The sequence below is a fragment of the Pleurodeles waltl genome, chromosome 1_2 (genome assembly GCF_031143425.1).
Source record: "Pleurodeles waltl isolate 20211129_DDA chromosome 1_2, aPleWal1.hap1.20221129, whole genome shotgun sequence".
NCBI classification, from domain to species: Eukaryota; Metazoa; Chordata; class Amphibia; order Caudata; family Salamandridae; genus Pleurodeles; species Pleurodeles waltl.
The window spans coordinates 961,260,614-961,288,088 of NC_090437.1; the positions used below are offsets into that span (position 1 = coordinate 961,260,614).

Consider the following 27,475-nt stretch of genomic DNA (forward strand, 5'->3'; position numbering starts at 1 on the left):
TAACGTGAATAACTAACTGATCTTTGTTTTCCAGCCATGAAAAATGTCATACATGTATTATTTTAAATCTCTTTTACATGTATGACTTACATGTATTATTTTACATGTATTACTTGATTTTGAACGTCTCGTTGCGTTTTCACAGAATGGGTGTATGTAGTATGTTTTAGATGTTGATGTTTGCTAGTATACGTTGTCATCAAGGGATTACACAAGAATGTCGGGCTCCTTCGATCCCGAGTGCTTCGATCCGAGAGCTTTGCAAAGGGAGTAAAAAAAATTCTTAGTTTATAAAGCACGAATAATAAGTGTGGCTCTGCAGCCTCCAAAGGACTAACTTAATTAATTGCCCACTCTGACCTCAAGGCAACCCAATCACAAAACTCCCCTGGAAAAAGTTGGTTTCTCCAAGGTCTGGAGTTGATTTCTAACTTTTCAGTCATATGTAAAAAGTTTCCGTGTACGTCTGGGAATCTGTGACAGTCGAAAATTGCCAAGGGTACCCACATGCTGTTTCCGCATAAGAAAATAATGTAACCTTCTCAAGGGCGAAATGTAACACAAAAGTACATCATCACTCGGTCCGTGCCCTTTCGTGATATACGTAGAATGAATGAATAGACTGAAAAGACCGGAAGAGACAGAACTGAAAATGACCTTCACATACCTGAGTCAACGAGGTGAGGCGCGAGGACAGCTCCTCCTTCCATTCACAGGCTGTTACCTCAAGGAGTTTGCTAGCAACCCGTCGTTGCTAACTTCGATGCAATCAGCGCAGAAGTCAGCGCTCAGTAGGACGGTTTTCAACATGCAGGTAGGCATGCTTTTTCGCCAGTCACGATCAACTTTTGTCTATTAACCTAACTTAATAAAGCTAATTCCTTGCTCCGTGTCTACCTTACTGTAGGGAGAAAGGTGTGCGTTTTACAGGGTTGCGAATACCGTCCGATGTCTCTGTGGCATGCTACTCTCCATGAAGAGGTAACTCGCGCTCCAGTTTAAAAAATGTTTATTCAGTGCACCTTTGTAAGTGGAACGAGGGGGCAGGACATAAGTACAGGTGAAAAGTAAAGACTGGGGGCATTACCCCATGCGCTAAACATGGTTATTTGCATAGTCCGTGGTTGAGAGATTCCACGTTTTAAGTGTTGGACCGAAAGTAGTGTATAGACTGTTTCCTTGCAAGCAGTCACTTGTCTCTTGATTGATAAAGCCTGGGTTGTATAGTACCATGTCTTATAGAAAGAATACCTTATGTGATTTAATGGTTTACAGCCCTCATCATAGGTGTGTGACAGCACTGTTCTGGACTTCTTCCAGATTTTTACAAACAAAACGTAGTGAGCATTCATTTGTTGGAACCAGACAGATCATAACTTCTGTTGTTCCATAGTTGGAGGAAGGATAGCTGGCATTAGCTTCTAGTGCTTAAACTTCGTCGGCGGTGAAGTCTCTTCCCCAAACCCGTTTAGGAAAATAAGTGCAATGTTTACGGAATCCCAGAGGAATACATACACATGTCTGCACGTGAAGCAAAAACTAGACAGGCACTTTGTTGCATTGTGCTTCGAGGCAACATTACCTAATCACATGCATCTTCAGAAAACTCAACAAGCTGCCTATGACCACCTGCTTCACATTCAAGACCTGCTGAAAGATCTTTAAGGAAGCCAACCTGAGCACATAACTGTACCTCGAAACCAAAACCAAGATCTCCAGTGGGTTTTGCAATATTTACAGCAGTAGAATTTCTGGGTTTGAGACCAGAAACTGCAGGAAGGTAAAACATCAGGTCCTCGTCAATGACCTGGATCCTATTTCCTCATGCACCACATTATATTGGTAACCGGTTGGTCATCCATCTCCCCTCCATAGAATCTTTGCCCTCAAAAATATTGCCTTTAGTTTGCAAGCTATGAACTTTATTTCTCAAAAGCAAAACTGAGTTGGGAATGGGAGAGACATAGATTGTTTATTCTATTTGCCAGAGCTAATTGTGGTAGATGTCATTAGGTACACACAGTTCACAAACATATTTCAAAATCATTGGTAGGATACTGCAGTGTCTGCATGAGACCATCATCTGTCTTTAATGCTCCTCTGAATCTTTCATTTTTTTCTAAAATGTTTGATGTAGATTATGGCCCTTACATTTGTTGAGATTGATTCCGAAAACATATTTTAAATGTCATTTGAAGGAAGAAGCAGTTGAATTTGATGTCTTTTAGATAGCCACCTTTTCTCTAATTGGCTTTTCCCAGACAGGCATTATAAGAAAAGCAACAATTTTATGAATAAATTTAGAGGTCAGGTCCAATGAACTGCCAGTAGATATAGCCGAGTATTGACTCTCTTGAATTTGTTTGCAATCAGCTAAAATGAAGTTTGATTTTGATTTACAAATCATTTAGCAAAAACAAGCATTCCGGTTATATTGAGCCGAGTGCAGGTGAACTATATACTTTACTCAGACAAGTATTGGGCCTGCAAATCCTTACTGACAACCTAGGTCTTATGGTTTGGGACTGTTGCTGACAATAACATTTTAGCTGACGTGTATATAGATTAGATTTTCTGTTGGGACGTTCTGTTTTCTCAGCTGTTAGTTATGTTACATATGTTTTCCAAATAATTTGTTTGTATCGTAGAAGCATAAAAGGTAGAATTTGGTTTGTATTTGGATCACAAAAGATGGCTAGTCCCTGCGGCCAACCCCTCTACCCACCTAACCCCACGATGCACACAGCATTTGGCCATGTGCAGCATGAGTAAGCCACAGGGCCTGTCTCTTTGGGTGTGAGACTAAGCGTGAGAAGGTGACTCTGGTTGTGAGAGTGGCCGTGACAGTGTCTATGTGTGAGGGTGGGTGTGAGAGGATCTATATGGGTGTGATAGAAGATGTGAGAGTGTCTGGTTGCGCACCAATAGACGAAATATGCATTCATCTCCACAAAGAATTTCAGTTAATTTTTCAATACAGAATCACACAGTAAACACACTTGCTTTGCATTTACCAAGCCCAGGAGTTAGGATCATTTGTCCTTTCAAGAAGTGGAGCTTCAACTGGGGCACCTGCTACATTTATATTTGTAAGTGCTTCCTGTTGAGGTTTAATTTCTGTGAAATGAGTATCATGGCCTGAACGGAAGCTCATCTGCTCCTTTATCCAACAAGAGTCCACAGTTTGCACAAAATATCTACCCAACTGGAGCACTTTCTACTAGTTAGTTAGTAAGTGCTACCTCATTGGGTAAAAGTGCCGTGGGGGTAGGGTGATGCACATCCTCCCTCCCCCAGCTGATTTCAGCCCCTGACCTGACACCCCATCCCGGGGACCTACCTTAAAAAAATATATTTGGATGAGGCCCCCTTTATTTTTTTCTGAGGGGTGCTACCTCTTCAAAGGCAGCAATGTAATATGGGAGAGCTGATCAGGCCTGCAAGGGTTTAAATCAATAAACGTGTAGAGGATTCTGCTGGTCTATAGACAGTTATTATTTTAAGCCAGTGGTTGCAAGGGGTGTGGCACCAGCACCCATTTTTGGAAACCGGCACTTATTTTTCTGCATAAGACATTTAGAACAGCAAGAGATGGAAAACACACAAAATGGAAAGATGGAGGAAGAGAAAGGCAGACAAACCTACACAAAGGTAGAAAGCCGGAAACTACAAGAGTGATAAATGGCTAGGAAGTGTCTGGTAGTGGATTAAAGAGGCATGAGGTGAATTTAGGACTATGCAGACTTGGCTCTCAGTGTGTTGACATTCAATTGCACTGGCCACAGTCTTCTGCGCAGAGCCTTAGTCACTGGCATTCATTCATTTCGAAGTTAAGTGCTGCCTATAGATTGCTAAGGATTCTTACACAGCATTTAGCTTGAGGTTTGACAGCATTCTCTAGTGAGGAAATAGGCTGCATCATGAAGCTAAAGAGAACATTATTTGACCTGGACTTGGCGAGTCAAAGACTTTGGACTTGCAAAGATCGCATATCAAAGCTGTGGCCTGCATTGTGCATTTCATCAGATGTGTGTAGCACAAGTTGTCCATGTCTTTGAAAGTTCCTAGTGATTCCTTCTGAGATCACTCACTGAAATATCAAGGTCACCATGATAAGGATGTAGGGCAAAGTTGACATCATAGATTCTACTGGGTCCCATAGAAAAGTGAAGAAGCCATCAGTAAACTTTTTTGGTTGATGGTAGATGTATGTAGTAGTGAAAGAAAATGAGGGTGTGTTACTGCATTTCACTAACAGGTATAAAAAAAACGATTTTGGATTAGCATTGCTCAACCATGGCCTGATTTTTGTTCTTAAAGAAGACCTTGTAACAATGTCAGAGGGAATCAGAAAGTAAGAGCCTGATGAACCTTTGACCACATATTTGTGAGAGCAAATAGTGTGGGTTATCCGTAAGCTAATCTTAGAAAGAGGATGGCCCTCCAAAAACAACATAAATATATATTGGTTCTGATAAAGAGGTAGATGAATTAACAAATGGCAGATTCAATGTAGCAGCTAAATGGATTGGGAGCGAGCTGAAAGAAATACATGGCAGGGAAAATGTAACACCCTCTTTTAGAAGATTATTGAAAACGTATTAAGGGGTGCAAGAGGTTCTCTAAGTGATTACCAGAAGGAAGAAGCATTTATGTAAGCCCAGGATATTGAGATGTTGGCAAAGGTGTTGTAGAGAAGAAATTGGAGAGCAGGGGATGATGATGTTTTTGTTGATGGGGCCATGTAGGAAGGCTCAGTGTAGATGAGAAGGTCGTCTAGAAATTATTTTATTTCACAATTTTATATATAGCACTACGTGACCCATCTGTGCCAGTCAGAACCTGAAGCTGGGCATGGCCACCCCTCTTTTGTTTGTGACACCTGGCAACTTATCGTTTAGGAAGTCTAGTCATCATGATGGGGTAGAGGAAATCAACTTCCTTGTTACCAGATAAGGAGAATACTGTGACACCAAGCATTGTAACTTTACAACAAAAGCTAAGGGGCCCATTAATGAAGACATTAGTAATGTGGAGGAGAGGCTGGCGACTACTAAATGGACAGTGAAGGAATCAGCTATTTCTAAAGATTGCACTACTCCTTCTGGTGGCTGCAGAACTTTGAAATTATCAGCAGGCCACAATCCATGTGCTAACAAACCTTTCCCCAACAGACCCTATGGGGCTTCTCCTGGTCAAGAAATTAAGAAGGGCCCCTAGTTTATAAATAAAAATGTGTCGGTGTCCAAAGCTCTCCTCTTAAACATGCAGCTGCTGCAATTAAATGTGTGAGCATGGAATACTGAGGCAGCGTAATCCTGAAGCTATCGTGGGCCTCTTTAATCCATTTACAGCCACTCCCTGACCCTTCAGCTCAATCTTGCAGCTTTTTGCTTTCTCTCTGTGTAACACTTTTTCATTTTTCTCTTCCTTTGTCTCCCTTATGTGTCTTTTGTTCGCAGTAAATGCTTGAGGCAGTGTTGACCCTCAAAAATAAGTCCTGGTGCCCCACACTGGAAACCACCAGCTCAAATTAAGCACTGAGCAAGGGGCAGGCATGGCCCGCAGAAATTATTTCTTTGAATGCTGATGAAAACACAGATTCTGTAGCCCCAACTGAAGAGCAAAGTGAGATCAGTTTTTTAAAGAGATGTGAATTAAAAAGTCAAAGGGCTATTTTAGAGACAGAGTTCCCTCCGTTTTATAAGTGAGGGATTCTGTTGTTGATATCTGTTCGACCTGGCCCTTTTTGCAAAGTTATCCCCAAACATTTTGCCTTATTTCTACTATTTCTTCTGACCTGCTCTTGTTGGCTTTAGGACTCTGGGCACTTTACCACTGCTAACCAGCCTAAAGTGAATATACTCTTTGTCTAAAATGTATTTATTGGTGATTGTTTCTCCATGACTGGCATATTTGATTTACTAGTAACTCCCTAGTACAGTGCACAGTGTGAACCCAGGGCCTGTAAATCAAATGCTACTAGTGGGCCTGCAGCACTGATTGTGCCGCCCACATGAGTAGCCCCACAAATATGCCTCAGGCCTGACATTGCATTGTCTGTGTGTGTAGTTTTTGAACTGCCATGCCAATCTGGCGAGTGTACCCACTTGCCTGGACCAAACCTTCCCTTTTTTTACCTGTAAGTCACCCCTAAGGTAGGCAGCCCAAGGCAGCGCCATGAGCAGGGTGCATTGTAATTAAAAGGTAGGGCAAGTACTTGAGTTTTTTACATGTCCTGATAGTGAAATGCTGCTAATTTCGTTTTCCACTATTGCACAACCTCTCTCTACTATAGGGTAACATGGAGATTACCTTGAAATATCTTTAAGTCTAATTTCCCATTGGGAGCATATAGAGATATGGAGGTTGGGGTCTCTGAACTCACAATTTAAAAATACATCTTTTGGTGAAGTTGGTTTTTGAATTGTAAGTTTGAAAATGCCACTTTTAGAAAGTAGACATTTTCTTGCTTAACCGTCCTGTGCCTCTGACTGTCTGCTGAATAAACGTCTGAGTCAGGATTACAGTTGGACTGTTTGTACATTCTCTCTAGGCAGTCAAACAAAGGTAGCTGAGGGGTGTCCTGCATATCCTGAAGGCCCATCACCAGGCTGAAGGGTCTTCCTGAGCTAGAGTGGTAGGAGGGTCTGGCACTTCCACCGGAATAGGATTGTGCCTGTCCTTACTCAAAGCAGTCTCCAACCCCCTGAAGTGTGTCTGAGAGCAGGGAAAGGCAGGGTCTTATGCACTACAAGACTTCTCTTTGAAGTTTGCCTATTTCAAAGACAGAAATGGGTATAAGTACTGGACCTCTGACGCTACATAGTTAGAATCCTTCTGGACTGAGCAATTTCTCCCTGAAAGAGGAGTTGGATGCTGTAAGAGGGACTGCCACTCTGCCTGTTGCTTTGTTGTGCTGGCCTTCTGCTTGCTGATCTGTCCTGGGAGTGAAAGGAGTGAACTTAGCTTTCTACATCCTGCTTCCAAAAGTTCTCAAAGGGCCTTAGACTGAGCTTGCCTTCTGTTTAGAAGTCTCAGGGACATCAAAGACTTCACCTGCCAGTGCCTGGGCTCTCTTGCTGAGAGTCCTGACTTACCAAGTGCTGCCAAATCCAGTTCCTGGGTAGTGGTGGCTGGAACTCATGGAGTTTTACTCTGTGGAATTCTGCAGAGTTGGCTAAAAACTCTGTGGAATTCGTCTATGTGCTGTGTGCGGCAGAATGCCATCTGCCCTTCCACCCTGGCCTGAATGCGCCTGATCCAAGAAGCACTAAGCAGGGTCAGGCGGCCCGACCCTGCTTAGTGTCTCTGAAATGGGGTGCATTCAGGCCAGGGTGGTATGCCATAGGCAGCGAAAGCTGCCATATCAGGCCTCTTGTGCTGACACAGCCCACGGGTCTGGAGCCTGCTGGTCTCCACATCTGCACACTTCTCTTCACCAACTGCCTTCCTTCACAAATTGGCTACGGAGGGCCAAGCACACCCTCTGTCTTGCAGCAGCCTTACAATTTCTTCCTCTGTACTTACACACAGCCTCAGACCGCCATTTCTTTAGGACCCGGCATGAGCAGCAGCAAACCAGCTCACCACCAGCAGCCTAGTATTTTCACAAAGTGCCTGGTCTTGCTTGCCACTGGGGTCTAAGGCACTCTCTCAGGCCACACACATCTCTATCTGGTGGGGGCTGCTAGACTACCACTCAGCAGCTGATGCTCAGCCATCTCCAGCTCTCCCTTTTGGCATGATCACCACACCCCATAACACCACTTCCTTTCCCAGGGACTCTGGGAGATAGTTCTTTTCAAGTGGAGCTGTGACTACACCTTTCCTTTTTTCAAGCACAGACTCCCCACGTGTGCAAATACTGTCCATCAGCGGCCTGGCTCTCTGCCTCCCCCTGCCCTCTGCTCCTGGGCTGCTGAGGATGGTGAAAGGAGGGAGGTCTGGATCCAGATCTGGAACCGGTGCAGCCACTCAGCAGCAGCTTGAAGCAGCTCCCAGTGTAAAGTGCAGCCCAGTTATGGGCCACACAGTGCAAGCGCAGACTGTCCGCTCTTGCGCTGTGTGGCCCATAACTGGGCTGCAGTGCACTACGGTGAGCTCTGCTCCACTGTCGGCACAAGTGGAGTTTTTGGCTGAACTCTCCACTCCAAGTGGAGAGCGGAATGCCAAAAACTGTGTTAACTCTGCCAGCGGAGCGCAGCTCACTGTCCACCCCTATTCCCAGGCCCTTGGGAGGGAGTTCTGGTGCAACAAGGAAGGAACTAGTGCATCATCTTCCAGAATGACGTCAGCACCAGCACCGCTCTCTGACCCCACACTGCTGCCTGCACCAGAGTCATGGTCCTTGCTGAGTGCAACGATTGCAAACTACAACGTAGGCCCGATGCTACTGCATCACCTTCAAAGTCCTGCCACAGCAGGAGTCCAGAGTACTGTGGAACCGACATCTGTGGCACTGGATTCTGCTGCAGCACCTGTGGCCCCGTAGTGTGATCGCAACACTGCAAAGTCAACGTCTTGTGTCTTGACTTGCTGGATTCATCAACCCCGTCTTGTCGTAAAGAACAGATACCTTGCTGCCAATGCTGCATCACCTCCTCTGCAACTGTTAGGAACCAGCGCCTCACCTCCCCTGCCTAGCAGTAAGGAACCAACGCTTCACCTCCCCAGTGGCAGACTGTTGTAAGTGACTCCGTCAAGCTGTTGAAGCTATTGTGTTTCTAAGCATTATACTACAGTTAATCTTTGAAAATGTGTATCTTTACTTGTGTATGATGGATTTTTGTCGTTTTCGTCTTGTTTTACTCGGATAAATATTGGCTAGTTTCCCAAACTGGTGTGGAGTACGTAAGTAGTGTTTTCACTGTTACTGTTACACATTGCTTCTGAGATAGGCCTAACTGCTTGAGCCAAGCTACCAAGGGGCTGAGCAGGGTTTATCTTAGCTGTGTGACTCCCTTAACCTGACTAGAGTGAGGGTCACTACTTGGACAGGTTGCAAGCCACTGCCAACTACAAATCCCATTTCTCACAATATCTTTCAGGAAAGTGTTGTCTCCGGGGTCTCAAAGAGCTCCTTATAACAAGCAGGTTGTGGGTACTAAATTTCATAGACACCAATAATACAAATGCCAGTGAGGCATGATCAGTTACTTTTATCAAAGACCATGCCATCGACTAATTATTCATTCATCATTTCATGGTGTGGACCAGCACTGACAAGTGTTTCAATGTCCTCCGACACCTTCTAGCTTTAGAATGATTGCATGAGGGCTACTGTTGCTTCCCAACAGCAGACGTAGGAAACTCTTCCTAAGGATTCCACTAACTTAAAATAATTCTTGGCACTACTCACAGGACAGTTTAAAGTTACATGTACAAAAATATTAAAACTATGGATTCTTCTTGAAATTCGTAAAATGGCAGTACTTGGCCTTTCTTGATTATTTCGACTGCTGGTTGTATTTACAATTTAACTGTTTGTACAATGAGCTAATTTATTGTCTGAGTTGGGGTGTTCAGTATGATGTAGACAATCTCATGTCTGCAAACATCATAACCTCGCTCACTTCACCCATATTCTGGAGCTTATTGAGTCGGCCGTGGCAGAGTGTGCTCTGGAACAATTCTGATGCTGTGTGCTGTGCCAGTGTTTTGAAACAGAGCTTAAAATGTCACTATTGATATTGACGGATGTATTTGCCTCTTAAAAGTATAAAAACAGAAAATACACATGCAGGCATGTTTCCTTGACTGAGCCTTTTGGGAAACGTCTTTCGACAGTGAGTCAACTTCCTGGATAGCTCGACACATATTTTTCTTTTCTGCGCATAAAAACCTGCCATTCCGGACACATTCAGTGACAGTCTGTTAAGTGTAAAAGGACATTTATTTAGGACAGGATTGCAACTTGTACATAACTTGTAACTTTTCCAACAAAATCCAACTTTAGGAACCCCACCCTTTTAATTTCTCCTTGATCATCCTTTACACTCATTCCTTCACTTTTCACTTCCATTCCCCTACACATTCCCCTTTTCCTTTCATGCCCTACCTGCTTCAGGTATCCCTCACTCATACTCTCAACCTTCACCTGCTTCTTTTTCCCACTGGAAGGGTGTCCAGGCATGCATCTGACTCTCCACCCTCCCCATCTACTGCCACCCAGCACAAACCCTGTTGGCGTTTTGCTGCCCCACCAGCGAACACTACTGCAACAGAAGATCTTTAAACCTTCTCTTTAATCCACATCTTCTCACCCCACAAGTCACCCATGAATAACCTGAGGTCCGTAAGGTAAAAAGCATTTCCCAACTCAGACAGGTGCACACCATCCGCCCTGAAAAGCACTTTACCTTGCTCTGTGAAGTCCTCATGTCTTAAAACCTTGAAATCATGAGCACAATAGAAAACCCGTATAGCCCGATTGAGCTTCCTTCAAGCCCGTTCCATGGCTCCCTGTTTCATAGCCCCTCTCAATGTTCGTCTAGGCACAAACTACATCCATACTAAGCATGTGCAGTGCAATTTCTGTCTGAATAGTTCCAAGTCTCGCTGCATATGTTGCAGTAGGGTGAGCCCGGACAGCTTCACCAGATCATTCTCCCCAAGATGGATTAATAGCAGATCAGGACAACCCCAATTCGGCATGACAGATGTTATAAAAGGAAGCAAAGTACCCCACCTCATGCCACTCTTTCCCCACCAGAATACTTCATGCTGATTACTAGGCAGTCCTTAGGCTTGTCCGTGAAGCTGCTTCTCTGCAAATTTCGCAGTCCAATGGATAAACGAGTGCCCGACCAGCCATGTGACCATTTTTTCTCTCCTGAGACCGGACACACAACCTGCAAAGAAAATAAACTGTAATATCGCCTTTCCTAGCCTTCCCATATCAGACTCCAAAACTCCCCACCTCCCCAGTGAATCCACCTAAAAGATTGACACCCAAAAATCAAGGCCTAAAGTATCGCTCACAGCACCTAGATTTCCACCTCCCAATTCTCTTAATCTGTGCCCAGTCCCATCCCAAATGCGCCGCAGCTGTAGCTGCTCCTATTCTGAAAGAATGCATGAAATAACCTTGCGCCTGCCGCCCTCTCCGTCGCAACACCATCCTTAAAACCTGCAAAACTTGAATGCTGTAAGCTTTGTTCCATCAGGGTGGTTAAAAACCCCAGCCCCCCAAAGGACCTCCTCAAAACCTGAAAGCCCATCCATTCCAAAACCGGGCACAGTGCTGCATCACCCCCTTTTCCAACCACACCCATTTCCCTTTCCCTAACTGATCAGTTTTTGACCATCTAAGCCATCTGCCCAAATGCTCCTCTTGCATACAAACCTCTCCAACTGTCACGCCCACAGATTTTTCTACAAAAGTTCAGACACTCGAAAGGCACCAACAAACATTCGCACCATACATAAATGAAAAAGAGCCAGCTCGTATGCATCCGCACAGCATACTGGCAAAACATGCAGTATTTCCAATAACAGCTCAAATGTAATCGGTTCCCTGACTGCCTTGACTGATCCTGCTCTGACCCGTCCCCAACCTTTCAGCATCTTCCCCAAAAGGTCGACCCTAGCTGGATCGCAACCAAAGAACAACTTCCCATAAGAAGAAACCCCTGCCAACTTGCTCCCATTGGTGGCGGGTGACAAACCCTTCTGTATCAGAAAAATCACAAAACGCAAAGTGTGCAACTCAAGCTTCCTGTTCCTCTGTAACCAGAAATTGCCCCCAAAACTTTCATAACTCGAAACTCCAATCATACTAGTCGGTAGCTATTCCGCTAAAGACATCTCCACCAGCCCAGTGATCATCACGTCCTCCACTCTCACATGTCTGCTGGGACCGCTGTCTTGGTCCGCTCTGCTCCTGGTGCCATGCTGTGAAATCATTGCCACTGTCAACGAGACAGGGAATCTGCAAGCTCGTTGTACACTCAAAGTATGGGTGCAGCTTTGAAAATAACATTCAATGATAAGCATCTAAGCATGAAATGCCGCAACAAACACAGCACTCTGAGGTCTTTTGCTCTCTGCCTGTTAACAAGTTCAACAACTGTCATGTTGTCTACAAGAAAAACCACAGCCCTGTTGGCAAGTTAATCTCCCCACACTGCCACTGCCACCAGTAGTGGAAAAAATTCCAGAAAAGCAATGCTCCTACCTTGCTGAAGCCATTAACTTGGCCATGTCTCTGCACACCATCTCCCATCCCAAAAGAGCCCAAAACCTGCGGCCCCTGCTGTATCTGAGAATATCTGAAGCTGCCAGACCGTGTCTTCCTCCTGGAAGCACATGGAGACACCATTGAAACGTGTCAGAAAGGTTTCCCACACCCTGATGTCTTCTCTCATCCCCACTGACACGCAAATCCTGTGGTGCGGAAGAGCAACCCCAGACATGGCTAGACCGAGTCGCCTACAAAAAGTCCTGCCCCCCTGAATAACCCTATAAGCAAAATTGAGGTAACCCAAAAGCTTCTGTGCTGTTCATAAATCAATCTTGTGCAAGGACCGTATGCGTCCCAGAAACTCCAATATCTCATCCACTTTACCAGCTGGTAGTCTTGCCATTCAGGATTCTGCATCCAGTTCAATACCCAAGAATGTCAACACAAAATGCGGTCCTTCCGTCTTCTCAGGGGGCCAAAGGTACCCCCACCTGCTGGGACAACCTCTGAAAGGAATTCAGGGCCCACCCACAAGACCCAGATCCTGCCGCTCCCACAAAAAGGAAATCATACAAATAATGAGTCACCTCCCCATGCCCACTTACTTTGACAAAGACCCACTGTAAGAAGGTACTAAATGCTTCAAACAGCGCACATGAGATAGCGCAGTCCATCAGGAGTACTCTTTCAACATAGATTTCCCCATCAAGCTGCATTCCCAGCAACGCAAAATCATCCGGGTGTATGGGCAGCAGCCTGACAACCGATTGTATGTTGCATTTTGCCAACTCTCATCCCCTGCTGCATCACAAACTAGCTTAATGGCATCGTCCACAGATGCGTACACCACCCCACTATCTTCCGACGCACTGAAATCATTTACCGACTCCCCTTCCGGCCATGACAAGTGATGTATAAGGCAAACTCACCTTCTGTCTTTTTTAGGACCACACCTACCGGTGAAATCATGAGATCCTCAGTTGGCCATGCATAAAAGGGGCCCACAATTCTGCCCAATGACACTTCTTTGTCTAGTTTGTCCATCACAACCTGTGGCATGTTTCTCGCAGACTGTCTGCCCATCCCTTCATTCTCGGGCCCTGGTAGCTTACATGAAAACCCTCTCTGAATCCCCATTCCAGCTTGTACGCCATGTCCTTATCCGGATAACTGTGCAGCCACGGCAAAAGGGCCTCAAACCTAATTGGCGTAGGAGCCCTTTGGCGCAGGAGCGCCTTGCATGCCCCTGCCCTTAGTCGTTCTCCACTGCTCAGCTGGACTAGAGAGTGAGAAACCTTGAGTGACTGGATGCTGACCCCCGCATTTGGAGCAATCGTGCCTAAATTTGCAGGGATGTCTGGAACAAAAACCCTTGTTGAAGTTCCAGCATGCTCCTGGCATCGGCACCGGGGCCCGTTGTCCAAAACCAACCCCCTCTTTGAGTGGGACGGGCCTGAAACACCTTGTATACTACTGGCAAACCACTTGCGGTGTGCGTAGATGCCTTGGACTCTGAAGACGCCATCCACTGCATCCATAATTCTGGATCTACATACCCCAATGGCTTATCCGGATTGACACTCCCTCTTGCCCTGAACTGTTCATCGTAGCTCAGTCAAGCAAAACCCCCAAAATGCACCTTGGCTTTCCGTATAATGTCCATATATTTAAACAGTGCTATGGCACTGTCCGGGAACTTCTTGCAATAGAAACTTGTGAATATCAAAAAAGCTGAGGTCCAATTATCCATTCTTATTAGTACCCGCGGTCGGTGAGCTAACTCCCCCTCCTCCTTAGAACCTTCCTTGGACTGTATGTCTCTATGAAAAAGATTAAAAACCTCTACACACTTGTGCCTCCATATCCTTGCCTTCGTTTTCTCTGCTACATGAGAGCCCAGAGGCATTGCCAAACCCATGTAGGGGAGCCGCTTTTTGTGCCCCCCCTTCCTTGTCCTCTGTCCCCATACCATCCCCAAGTGCCTTGCCCCCAGTCTCACTCGTTACAGCCGCACCTGAGTCCTTTGTCTGTGTGCTGTCACCCTCCTGCGCCACCTCTGCCGCAGGAGTCTCATGGACTGAAAAATCTCCTACCCCAATGGACTTGTGTGTGCTAGCCCCGACCGCTCCTATTGCTCCCCCCCACACTGACCACCAATCACCCTTACCTTTGCCACATGACACCAAGGACTGCGTTACTCTCCTTGACCCGTGACCACATGCCATTCCATGAAACACCTCTTGTGTCTCCCCACGGGCCTTGATTTCCTGCAATATAGAAACAGAAGAGAGGGTTGCGCTGCTCCTGCACCCTTTCCCCCTCCCTCTACTCCCACTCACCTCAGCATCATGAATCTCCCCGTCCTTCCACTCATCCATCTCTTCCTCATAATCGAACTCCACCACATCATCCTCATCCATCTCCCAACTGCCGTCATCTCCACCAGTCACCAGCACATTGGATAGCGGATCCGACGCTTGTCCCCCATGGCGCAAACCATCTCTGCGAAGACCCGTTCCCACGACATAGAGAATGCCGCTGAAGACCACTCTAATGCTTCAGGCCAACGTCCAGAGGCCGTGTTGCACCCTGTTGGCATCACCTTCTTTCTGACAGTCTCCATTACTGGCATTGACTCTCTGCGCCCCTCATGGCCATGTGCGCCACTTGTGCTCTTCGCGCAGCCAGACCCCCCAGCCACACAAGCCTCTTGACTCCTCCCTGCCTCTACCTGGGGCACCCATACCCAGCTGCCTCGCCCTGGTGCCTGGACTGATGGTCCCGCCATGTCCCTTACCTCCGATGGCCTCTTCAGCTGCCTGCCTCTTCCCCATGACCCTTACCTGTCTCTGCACAACTGCGCCCACCTCTCCTCTGTTTCTGCCGCTATGCGCTTCTGTTCCTGTATCCTGGCCTCCAAGTCCCAGGCATCCCCACCTGCAAACATATGCTGCCCTGTCCTGCTACCCACTGTGCCCTCCTGTGCTGCCCCTGGCATGACCCCACCTGCCCTGCCTGCCCACTCAAAATCCTAGGGTCCAACCTCCTGTACTTTGCTGTTGGCTGTCCCTCCCGCTGCCCTGCCTGCACTTTTACTTTTTCTCTTGTAGGGGGCCCTCCTGCTTTGCCCATATTATTCCCACTCTTGGGCAACGAAAGGTCCAGTGGTAAAAAGCCAGTACTGGGCCCGCTTCCTCCTGCACCTGTCTACCTGCTTCCCTCATGGCCTCAACTACCGCTACCTGCTCCTCAGGACCTTGTTCTGGCTCCCCCATGTGGGCCTTCCCCTCCACCTCCACAGCTACATCCCCGCAATCCTGCAATTCCAGAACGTAATTTTTTGATAATTGGGGGTGGACGCACTGTGCTCCTTCCCCCCTGTTTTTTCTTTTTGGGCCACTCCAGTGACCCACACGCTCCAATTGCCGCCACCACTCTCCCCTACGCGGCCCGTGTCGGGCGCATCATACTGACCCAGGCCTGGTCGAAAACACCAGGCCTGAAAAGGTTGGCTCGGCCGGGCTCACCCAGAACGCGAATCGCGTCCTTGACAGCCTCCGTGTCGTGGCCTGTTGCCATGGCATCAAGGCTTCAACAAAAAAGACTTGCCTGACACTAATTTCCCCGGGCACCGGCCAACTTCCTAACCATGTGATGAGCCAGCACAGAAGCGTCCGGTCCCTCCACTTCAGCCCTATAGACCCCCACACTATGTCCCTCCCCCACTTACCTTAAACCAATCCCATCTGCCTCCGTCACTTCCTGTCCCCATTGTTCATGTGGAGAGACTAGACCATGTCTGCTCTCCGCGGGACCCTCCATAGTACTTCTTCCCTTAGTAATGACTTATATAAAACTAATGCATCTTCCAGCTTGACAGCTGGCTGCTGTCAACGTTTGCTCGTTTATACTGACTATGTTTCACAATGATATGAGCTCTTCCCCTGGCAACGCTTATGCTTAATTAAATGCAACAAATAACATAGCTGCGAAACCAGTGAGTCATGTCAGACATATCTCTCAGATTTCATCTTTAATAACAATTGGTAGATATCGGAGGAAAGTTCGAACCATTATAGTACTCAAGAGTTGTGCTCAGCAAACTTCAGTAATTTCTGATCTCTTTAGCCCTCAACACTTTATGCTCTTGTTTGTGCCCCTGGCTTCACTTTCCTCATTAAATGTCTCCACATGCAAAATAATGAAGGGTAGAAAGCCATTTCGTTAATTCATCAGCAGCAGCAGTAGTAGGAGCCTGTGGAGGACACCCAGCTGGTGGAAGCATTTATAAGGCAACAATAATGAACTTGAAAATAAATGGCATCACAGTGTCCTATGTTAGCCCTTTATTCTAAGCTTTTAGATTGTGAGTTTGGGTGGGCCTATCTACTGGGTCCAACCAGAGTGTGTTGGATCACTAAAACCAAAATGCAACACTTAGGGGGCAAAGACAAGTGCCAATTCAGATGAAACTAATTCTGAACAGTTGATGAGATACCATCCTTTGGACCTAAATAATATTTCTTGTTGAGAACTCAGTAAAGGCATTCAGAAGGATTGGGAAGGAATGCATCCCTTAACTATACCAAGGGAAACATTATTGATCCTAGTGAGAAAGGTCTCTTGCCTCGCGAGTTAAGTTTGATAGGAACATTTGGGTGTGTCTTCCCCTTCCCTCTATGCATATAATTACTATGTAATTGACTAACCTTTTATAGTTCATGGTGTTAAAAATTCTGACAGCAAGTCCAGTGAAATCAGTGCAGAATCCTCATTTTAGTTAATTTAGATGAGAAAAATCTTCTGGATTTGAATGAGCATGTCTTTCATCCCCCATAAGCATAGAAGCATAGCTGGAAGTCACTGAACAACATATTTTGTTCTAGTTGATCAGAGAGTTGTACTGTTAGTGCTGCTTCTAGGCCCTTTACCAAGTAAGTAAGGGCATATATCGATTACATTTTGACCTTTGCAGAAAATAGAAACAAGCAGATACTGCCCACCACTTCGCTGAGTCTTCATTTTGGGAGTGTAGGGATGCTTATGACCCAACAGCTCTGCTAAAGAATCTCGTGCTCTTCAGGCAAGATACAAAAAGGCTTTTCCCTGAATGGACCATTAGCCCTAAGCCCTCAAAATCAGTGCATGCACATTCCTTATTATTTCACAGTAGTGTTTAGTGTGTATTATTCTTCTGCCAATCATGTTTAAAAGAAGTACCATGATAATAATGAAATATTGTTCATTACAAATCCCTAGCCAACTCTCTACTTGGCTTAAATTCTTATTATTTTTTTGATGCCTGAAATTCCCTCTCATACCTCTGAATGAACGGGTGTTCAAGTAAGTGTCATAACCAGCAGCATTACTCCCAGAAATCGGTTTCTCTGTCTGCACCTTCCAAATTAGTGTGACTTTATGCACCAATCCTTTTTTATTAAGTGTTTTGTTGGCCACAACCTTTTCATTTGAGCAAAAACTATAGTTACCAATGATAACTATAACTTGCAGCCTGCCATGCATTGCTTACGACCTGCTTATGGCCAGTTTCAGCCCCAGGGACCCCATCACACAAGGCCCAGCATTATTGTTATAGGGAGGGGGCACGCGCCCCCCTCCCAGACCGTTTTCAGTCCAGGCACCTCATCCCACTGGCCTGACACTGGTAAAGGTGTGTGGCCTGCTGTCCACCTAGAGCACTCACAATGCTCTCATTTGGGACTGCAGCTGGAACCCCAAGGCCCCGTGGCCTCAGCTGGTTCCCCGCATCAGGTAGCAGTGCCTAATGTTGTTCCCTCCAGGTGAGAGCAATATTTAGACCTGTTTCAATGTGGGCAGGAAAAGAGATCTGAATTTCACTCCCAGTGGTCAGGACAATTTTTGTATCTCCCGCCTGCTAGGATCTGTTTTTGTATTTGCTTCCACTTGGCTGGAGATTTAAAAATGCCTCTGCCATTCAAGAACAAACACAAGTTTCCCTGCCCATGAGGGTGCTGGCAGGAAAACCACTGTGTCCTGGGGTGGGCACCCTGGGACATAGCCTGTGAGCTGGCCCCGGGGGATGGGATATCTGGGGCCAATAATGGCTAAGGAAGCGGGGGGCTGAGCAGCCCCCTACCCTCAAGTAATAAGTCTTTGATGTGGGCTCTCTGGGTCTTTTGAGGCTTGGACACAGGGTCCATGCTGCCCCCCTCTGCATATAAAGCAACTTCAGTCCCAGGTGTGGGCTCCCTGGGGTCTCTGCAGGCATAGGGAGGGGGACCACTATGTAAAAGGTAGCCTTATTGTTCAGCCCACACACAGTCTGCGTTCTTGGTTTTAAGTGGAAATGTAGTATACTACTGTATTATAAATGCATGGCAAGGAATATAGCAGTTAGTGTAAGTCTGTAAAGGTAGCGGAAAGAGGTTTTCTTGCTTCATATCGTTAAAAAAAGAGGTTTACATAGTACTGTGCTAGTACCTAGAAATTACTGCAGTACTTACATTAAAAAAATACATTGCATTCCACTATATTTCCCCCTAAACCCACAACAGAGTCTATGTGTAGCCTAAATAAGATGGCTGACATCTAATTTTGCAAGGGTGAAATATTGTTTAGTCCAAACTTAGGGCCTCATTACGAGTTTGGCGGGCTGACTGTCGACCTGCACGACCTGTGGAGAGGAGATAGCCACAAAGCTGGAGGTCTCCCCCTTGGGCCTATTGCAATGATTACACCTTTTTAAGAGGTTTCTGCCGGTCAGCTCAGTGGAAACAGTACAACGGCATTGGCCTCGGCTCCTCAGGGAGCCAAGGCCAAAGCCGTGGCAGACAGTGCCCATTCCGAGAGTGCTGGGCACGGGGGCCCCCAGAACTGCCTTTCCACCAGCCTTTTCAGTGAGGCTGGATCCCTCCCTAAAAGGCTGGTGGAAAGGTAAGTCGTGATCAGCATGGCAGTGCTAAACTCAGCGCTGCAGTGGCTGACCACGACTTCAACCTCCGGCAACCTGTCGGGATCCATGATCCTGGTAGTGGAGGCAGTCCCCTGGCGGTTCAACTGCCAGGGTTGTAATCTGGTGGTTGGACCACCAGGAGTGCACCAGTATGACCACCTTCATGAGTTTGGCGGTCACAAGACCACCAAACTCGTAATAAGGTCCTTAGTTTCATTCTGTGATTTGAGGGGATACATAGCGTAGTACAGTGTTTTTAATTTTTTTTTACCTATTTCTTTTTTTGTAATTTTATTTTAAGTACTGTAGTGCTTTGTAGGTAGGGCCACGTTTTGTAAAATAAAAATAATACTTTTCTCCTCCTTTCCAGACATACCTAAAATGCTTCAATCATGCCTATGCACTTATAAACTACTAATACACTATGGGGGTCATTATGACCCTGGCGGAAGGCGGAGAAGCGGCGGTAAGACCGCCAACAGGCTGGCGGTCTTTTTTTTGTATTAACCGCCATGGTCATCCGCCGGTTCTCCGTTCCGCCCGCCAGGGTGGAGACGACCACCGGGCTGGAGACCTTGGTCTCCAGCCCGGCGACCGTCACTATACCGCCGGCGGTATTTTGACCCGGCTTACCGCCGTGGATTTCCTGCGGTTGGAACCGCCATGAAATCCATGGCGGTAAGCACTATCAGTGCCAGGGAATTCCTTCCCTGGCACTGATAGCGGTCTCCCCCACCCCGACTCCCTCCCCTACACCCCCCACCACCCCTGCCACCTCCCAAAGGTGGCAGGGCCCCCCTCCCCACCCCAACCCCCAACATCACAGAACTCACACACATACACACGACATGCACGCAGGCACCACCAACACACACACAGACATACATGCCTACATCCACACACACAGTCAGACACGCACACCCACATACAAAAGTACACAAACACATCCATACAGACATACCCACAGGCATACACGCACTCATTCCCAAAACACGCAACACCCCTGCAAGCATACATGCACTCACACACCCCCTCTACATACACACACGCACACCCCCATGTACCCACACAACACATAACACCCTCCCACACCCTCCCCTAACGGATGATCGACTTACCTGTTCCGTCGATCCTCCAGGAGGGGACGGGAGCCATGGGGGCTGCTCCGCCGACCACACCGCCAGCAGAACACCACCACGCCGAGGGCGGTGTTCTGTTGCCGTGGCGGTGAAGGTGGAGCAACCTCCACTTCCCCGCCACCCGCCAGTATGGCTGTTGGTGGCTCTCTGTCGGAAAAAGTACGGAGAGCAGCCAACAGTCATAATACGCCGAGCGGCAAACCGCCACTACGGCGGTCCCTTGGCCACGGCGGTCCCTCGTCAGTCTTGTAAAAAGACTGCTGAGGTTGTAATGACCACCTATATTTCCACTTAAAACCCACAATGCAGAATAAGTGTGGGCTAAATTACAGTGGTATGCCGCAGCCCAATATCTCCCTAAGCTTTGTGCCTTATAACTTTCTAACTACTAAATCAGTTTTGATCTAGTAATAATAAAGATCCTTTCTGCACTTTAATCTATATTCATGCCAATTTCGAAGACAATCAGTCAGGCCGTTTTATGTCTATGTTCAAGTTCAAAGTCTATAGAAGACCTGTTTTAGGATTCCCCCCTCCAGTTTTATCTTTGCACTCCCTTCATGAATCACCACGAAACTTTGCGTCATACGCAAGTGAAGAAAAAGGAATAGGTCATCAAATGCTTGAGGAGATGTCAAATGGTGCAAAGTTATTACCAAGCAAATATCCAAGGCATTCCTATCTCTGGAAATCCTAACTATAACTCCAGAGTGGCAACCGTCACTCTGTAATAAATCTATATTATCAATAGGGGCTTTAAAACTGGCATCTACATTCATTGTTCTGTTTCTGTCATTCACATTTTTCTTCTGCCCACTACAGCAAGAGGCAATAGGTCAGACTACTTTAGCCATTGACTAACTTCACTGTAAGTCACAGCATTCTGCCCTTTTACAAGAAGCACAAGAACACACAAAGTCGTTTCCTCAGTGCCAGGGACTACTATGGCAAAATATGATTTTTCAGATCAAGATGTGTTTTACTTTTAGCCATTTTTATATATATTGATGTAGCCTGGCAGCTCATCCAACAATACAGTTTTATAAGACCTGTGACAAAACAAAAAGCAGGCATTGCCAATATGTAATATGTAACTTTCAAAAAATGGATGTATCTCAGAATGAGGGATGGCATGCAGATAGATTCCTGCTTTTGTTAAACGTAGTTGTTGCGATACTCGTGCTTAGTGACATTGGCATTCAGCCTACTATTTTGTCACTGAGTTCGAGCATAGCAGCTGGGGGGACATTCTAGGAACTCGGGGGGAGATGGTTGAGAGAAGCTGTGGTGAACGGACGGCTTCGCTGTTGTCGGGGTCATTTCATTTAATGGAATAAAGCTCACTATTGATTTTACCAGAAGAGGTCCTTCATAACAATTTTTGGCGATGAGCAACACCGGCCACAGACCTGCGTTACTTCAGATTTTCAATTTCCATGTGTCTTCCGGGCTCACGGAGAAGACGTTGTTCGCCGCTGGTGTCTTACTGCTGTGTGGGGAAAGAGCAAAGTATCCGTGGTCGGCTACTTTGATTTGTCAATCATTTCTTCCCCGTTGGCCAGCATATACGTTGGGGCTTGCGCTACTTCTTGCTCACATTGGAGCCCTCGACTTACTGCTTAGCAGCACACGCATTCCCGCACGCGCGCAACAGCTTCTGGTGGACAGCATTCTCTCTTGCTTATACATGTGGTGTTTAAGCCGCCAGCATGCGCATAATCGCATGCGCATTGCAGATTTTTTAAAAACAATTCTACAGTCTCTTGCGCGTATGCGAGTTCATCAGTTTCTCGTGTGCTCAACATTACGATGGCTTCTTTAAGGATCTAGAAGTTCATGGATACAGTGTGCAACTTACATGGACACATTTTTCTTTTTTGATGGTTAAACCTATAATTTTTTTTTCCTGGTTTTCTCAGTTTTAATTTCATTACGTTTGATACTGTTCACGGTTAGTAAAAAATAAAAAAAAGGTATTTAAGAAAGCAGAGTTTTTTACAACATTTTTTTTATTTGGTCCCGGCGTTATGAAAAAAAAGGGGCATAATGGCTTCTGGTAATATTTGGAATCTTTCTGCACCTGAACCTTTCATGCCTGAAAATGGAGACCCTACATTGAAATGGGAAGAGTGGAGAGAGTATTTTGAGAATTATAGTTCTATGTTTGAAGACAAAGAGGAACTTACCCTGAAAAGAAAAAGAACATTTGGTTACATTGTTTGGGCGCAAAGGGCTTAAAAATTTACGACAGTATAAATAAAAAGGTTAGAGCACCTGATCAAGGCGATGTGTTTAGTCACACACTGGAAGACCTTACTGAGTATTTTAAACTAACTGTGTGCATAGCTGTGGATCGGTTCAAATTTTTCCATAGGAAGCAACAACTGGAAGAATCAGTGGAGGATTTTGTGGCAGCGCTTAAAAATTTGGCACTTTCAGGCAAATTTGGATATTTACATGATGATTTTATTAGAGACCAAATTATTATGCACACAGCGAACCCTCACATTTAAGTGTAACTTTGGGCAGGAGGGGAAGCATCGTTACAGGAACTTACTGAAATGGTTAAAAGTGCTGAACTAACAGGAAGATGTGCTAAGGTTGTTTTGTGCAATGAGGCTCAGCCTTTGTCGAAATTAGATGATAACGCTACGATAAATTTGGTGAAGAAAAGCAACAAAGTCCATAATAAGTTAAGCGGATCCTCTCGCAAAGAGAAAGCAGACATGAACGTGAAAGAGAAGAGATCTTATTTTAGATGTGGCAGCAAGTTTCATTTGGCTAATGACAAGAAATGTGCTGCTTGAAATCGGAAATGCTCAAATTGTGGTGTACTGGGGCATTTTGCCAGTGTGTGGTAAAAGAAAATTTGTGGGTCGAGACACGTATGTGAAGTGTGTGAATGAGCGCGATTTGGATAAAAACAGTTCTTCAGAGGATTTTAATTCAAATTTATGTATTTTGAATGTGGTCGAAAATGTACAAAATTTAAAAGTTAACAGCAGTAGACCTTTATGTCAAATTTCAATTGAAGGTGTAGACATTTCTGTTGTTCGTGATTCGGGTTCTCCATACAGTATTGTCAACAAAGAGGTGTGGCAGCAATGTTTTGAACCCATTCTAGGAAATTGTTTTGAAATTGCGGATATTGCTCCTAAAACATTCACTGGTGAGTCCATTAAAATAGAAGGTTACAAAAAACTGTTTATTAAATACAAACATAAGCAAGCACTGTGCAAGGTATATGTGGCTGACACAGGCCCGTTGTGGCTTGGGTGGAAGGATCAAGGTGAACTTGGTATAATTTTGGATCCCAGTAGTTCAACCCCTGTATTGGTGGTCCAACAAGATATAGAATTTATAGAAAAGATTGCAAAAAAAATTCCTAAGGTTTTTTCTGGGAACATAGGGAAACTTAATGGTTTCCAACATAAGATACAGTTGAAAGCAAATGCCACCCCGTGTATTCACAAAGTCAGATGCATTCCAGTTTCTGTAAGGGAACAGGTAGAAGAGGAGTTACACAAGTTGCAGACTGATGGCATTATCAAGCCTGTGGAGTTTTCAGAGTGGGTTATGCCCTTGGTGGTTGTTAAAAAAAAAAGGAAATTGAGATTATGCGTCGACCTTAGGGATCTCAACAAAAGTATTGTGGTGGATCAGTTTCCTTTACCCAGGATTAGTGAGATGTTAGCTAGAACCAAGGGTATTAAGTGGTTTTCTAGCATAGATCTTAAAGCTGCGTATCACCAAGTTCCATTACATGCTGAGAGTAGAAGTTTGACGACTTTCATAACACCGTTTGGTTGTTTCAGATTCAAAAGGGTACCTTTCAGGTTGGCCTCTGCAGCAGCCATGTTTCAAAGGTTGATGAATAAGGTGATGTCAGGTATGAAAAATGTGCTGATTTTTCAGAATTACATTTTGAAAATGGGGAAAGATAGAGAGGAACATAACCGGATTCTAGATGAAGTTTTGCAAAGATTAAGTTTACATGACTTAACAGCTGAACATAGTAAGTGCAAGTTTGCTGAAAATAAAATAAATTATTTAGGACACAAGATTTCAGAAGTAGGTATCAAACCCAAATTGAAATTAGTTGAAGCTGTGAGAAAAGCTCCTAGACCTCAGTCTAAGGATGATGTGCGAGCCATTTTAGATCTTGCCGAGTTTTATGCCAAATTTGTACGCAACTTTTCAAAAAAACCTTTTGCTTTATGTCAACTACTTAAAACTAACAACAAATTTGTGTGGAATGAGCAATGTGATGATGCATTTGAAGAAATCAAAAATGATGTAGCTGACGCTCCACCATTGTATGGATTTGATCCCATGTTGCAAAGTATTGTTACCACAGATGCCAGCTCTAAGGGTATTGGTGCAACTTTATCTCAAATTGATTATGGGGGTGTTGAGAGAATCATGGCTTCTGCCTCGCTTTCGACCCCTCCCACAGAAGAGAGATATTCTGTAATTGAGCACAAAACATTGGCTTGCGTTTGGGGTTTGGAGAGTTTCAGACACTACATTTGGGGCTACCAGGTTCTGCTGAGGTGTAATCATAAACCTCTTACAAAGGTTTTGATTACAAAGGGTTTAGATCAGCTTTGCCTTCCATAGCTCGTATGTCTGTTAGTTTTTGGATTTTAATTACAGCAGACAATTTGTTCCCAGGGTCAAAAATGTGGTGGCAGATTTTTTAAGCAGGATGCCGCTACCTGTACAGGGTGGAGAGGAAGCTGATTTTGACTCGTTTACTGTTGCTAATATTTTGGCTGATTTCCCTGGCATTTCTAAGGAGGAGTGGGAACAAGCACAAATTCTGGATGATATTTTGATTTTTGTTAGTGATTATATTAAAAAAGGAGTGCCTAAAAAACACTTGCTAGATCAGTGTATTTGTGTATTTTGGGAGTTGAGACATTAACTTTCTTTAGAAGGAGGTTTAGTGTTGAGGAATGGCAGGGTTATTCTCCCAACATGTTTACGACAAAGAATTGTTGATTTATGTCATGAAGGTCATTTAAGCATTGGAAAAACATTCGTGGCCAGGTTTGAATTCAGATATTGAAAGGAAAGTTAGGGATTGTCAAGCTTGTTACAGGTCTAACAAATCCCAGGCGGTCGGTGATAAAGTGACGGTAATACCGCCAACAGGCCAGCGTTAAAAAAAAATGATTTTTGACCATGGTGGAAACCGCCAACACAGACAGCCACTTTAACACACCAACCGCCAGATCGGTAGCAAAAAGCACCACGGCGGTAACCGCCAACAGCCAGGTGGAAGACAATGTACCGCCCACAGTATTACAACAAGCCAATCTGCCAGCTTTTCCGGGGCGGTATCAATGCCATCAAAAGCACCACGGAAACAGAACACAGATGGGAAATGACTCACCTCTCAACACTCAAGGAAGAACCACAACGCCAGGGAGCCCGAACTGCAGATCTTCCCCATGCTGGAATACCTCCTGCAGCAGGAACAAGAACGACGGCGAAGACGGCCACGGTGAGTACCGCACCTAGCACACAAGGGTGGGGGGAAGGAAAAAGAGAGTGACACACACAAGCAACACCCCCACCAACATACAAACAAACAGATGTAACAACATTACAAATCCACCCCGTACCCCTCAGGAATAACGCTAGGACAAAAGGAAGTGAGTAAAGTCTGAGTAATAAGATAAAGTTCAAGAAATACGTCCTCAAAGCACAAAACAGTATCTACAATATATACAAATGGAGGGACAATGCCCAGTCTAAAATGTCCGTGGCCCACAGGGCCATAACACATAGGCAAAGGCCACACTTGACTCCTACCTCAATATGGAGAGAACGCTGCTGGGGCATCAGGTCGAAAATACACAGGCACCTCAGGGGGAAGAGGAAGAAGGGGGTGCACCTCAGCTGGAAGATGGTAAAAAGCCACTGCTCTTGGAGGGGGCTACATGCCCTCTGCGATGTCCTGGGGAGTGCAAAGCGCCAGTCTCTCAAGTGGTTGGTTTGCTCACTGCTTGGTCTTGGGGAGTGCAAAGCCACAGTCTCTCTAGGGGGTGGTTTGACCACTTCCTGGTCCTGGGGAGTGCAAGGCCACAGTCTCTCTAGTGGGTGGTTTGCCCATTACTTGGCCCTGGGGAGTGCAAGGCCACAGTCTCTCTAGTGGGTGGTTTGCCCATTGCTTGGTCCTGGGGAGTGCAAAACCACAGTCTCTCAAGTTGATGGCTTCTCCACTGGTTCTAGAGGGTGCTTAGTGCCCAGAGTGCTTCATCCTGGCATGGACGGGGTGAGTGGATGCCTTCCTAGACTGGTTCTTGAGGGGACTTTTTGCCCAGTGTGCTTCATCCTGGCAAGGGGGAGGTGAGTCAATGCCTTCTTCCACTGGTTCTGGAGGGGGCTTTGTGCCCAGTGTGCTTCATCCTAGCGAGGAGTGGGTGAGTGGGTAGCTTCTTCCACTGGTTCCAGAGGGGGCTTTGTGCCTAGTGTGCTTCATCCTGGCAAGGGGGGGTGAGTGGATGCCTTCTTCCACTGGTTCTGGATGGGGTTTTGTGCCCAATGTGCTTCATCCTGGCAAAGAGGGAGTGAGTGGATGCCTTCTTCCACTGGTTCTGGAGGGGCCACAGTCTCTCACCTGGGTGTCACTCCTACAGTGGTTGCAGGGGCCAGGACGCACAACTGCCCATGTAGGCACGACTACACACTGCCCGCCGGTGGTGACGGCTGCTCAGTAGTGTCAGTGGCGGGGCTGGCTGCAGTGCTGCCAGTGATAGGGGGAGGCTCCAGCCCTTACCCTGCAGCCTCGCACGGCTGCCCACTGGGGCTGCTGCTGCTGGCAGTGGTGCAGGTGGCTGTGCAGGTGGTGGTGCTGGCGGCTGTGCAGGTGGCGGTGCTGCCAGTGGTGGGGTCGGGTCCACCCCTCCCCCTGCAGCCTCGGACGGCTGCCCACTGGGGCTGCTGGCAGTGGTGCAGGTGGGGGTGCTGGCTGCGGTGCAGATGGCAGTGCTGGCGTCGGTGCAGGTGACGGTGGTGGCAGCGGTGGGAGGAGGCTCCAGCCCTTCACCTGCAGCCTCTGATGGCTGCCCACTGGGGCTGCTGCTGCTGGCAGTGGTGCAGGCGGCAGTGCAGGTGTCAGTGCAGGTGGCGGATGCAGGTGGCGGTGGTGGTGCTACCAGTGGCAGGGGGAGGCTCCAGCCCTTCCCCTGCAGCCTCGAACTGCTGCCC

At 46.3% G+C, this 27,475-nt stretch overlaps 1 protein-coding gene across 1 annotated transcript in view; it reads left to right on the plus strand.

The window, feature by feature from the left end:
• Positions 1-774: 774 nt before the first annotated feature.
• The window catches only part of LOC138246379 (cyclic nucleotide-binding domain-containing protein 2-like), a 1,069,494-nt gene continuing 1,042,793 nt past the window's right edge, over positions 775-27,475 (plus strand). The window contains exons 1-2 of the mRNA XM_069200950.1: positions 775-814; positions 908-981. Of these exons, the coding sequence (XP_069057051.1) occupies positions 809-814; positions 908-981 (80 nt within the window). The 5' untranslated portion in view covers positions 775-808. The remainder of the gene's footprint in view (positions 815-907; positions 982-27,475) is intronic.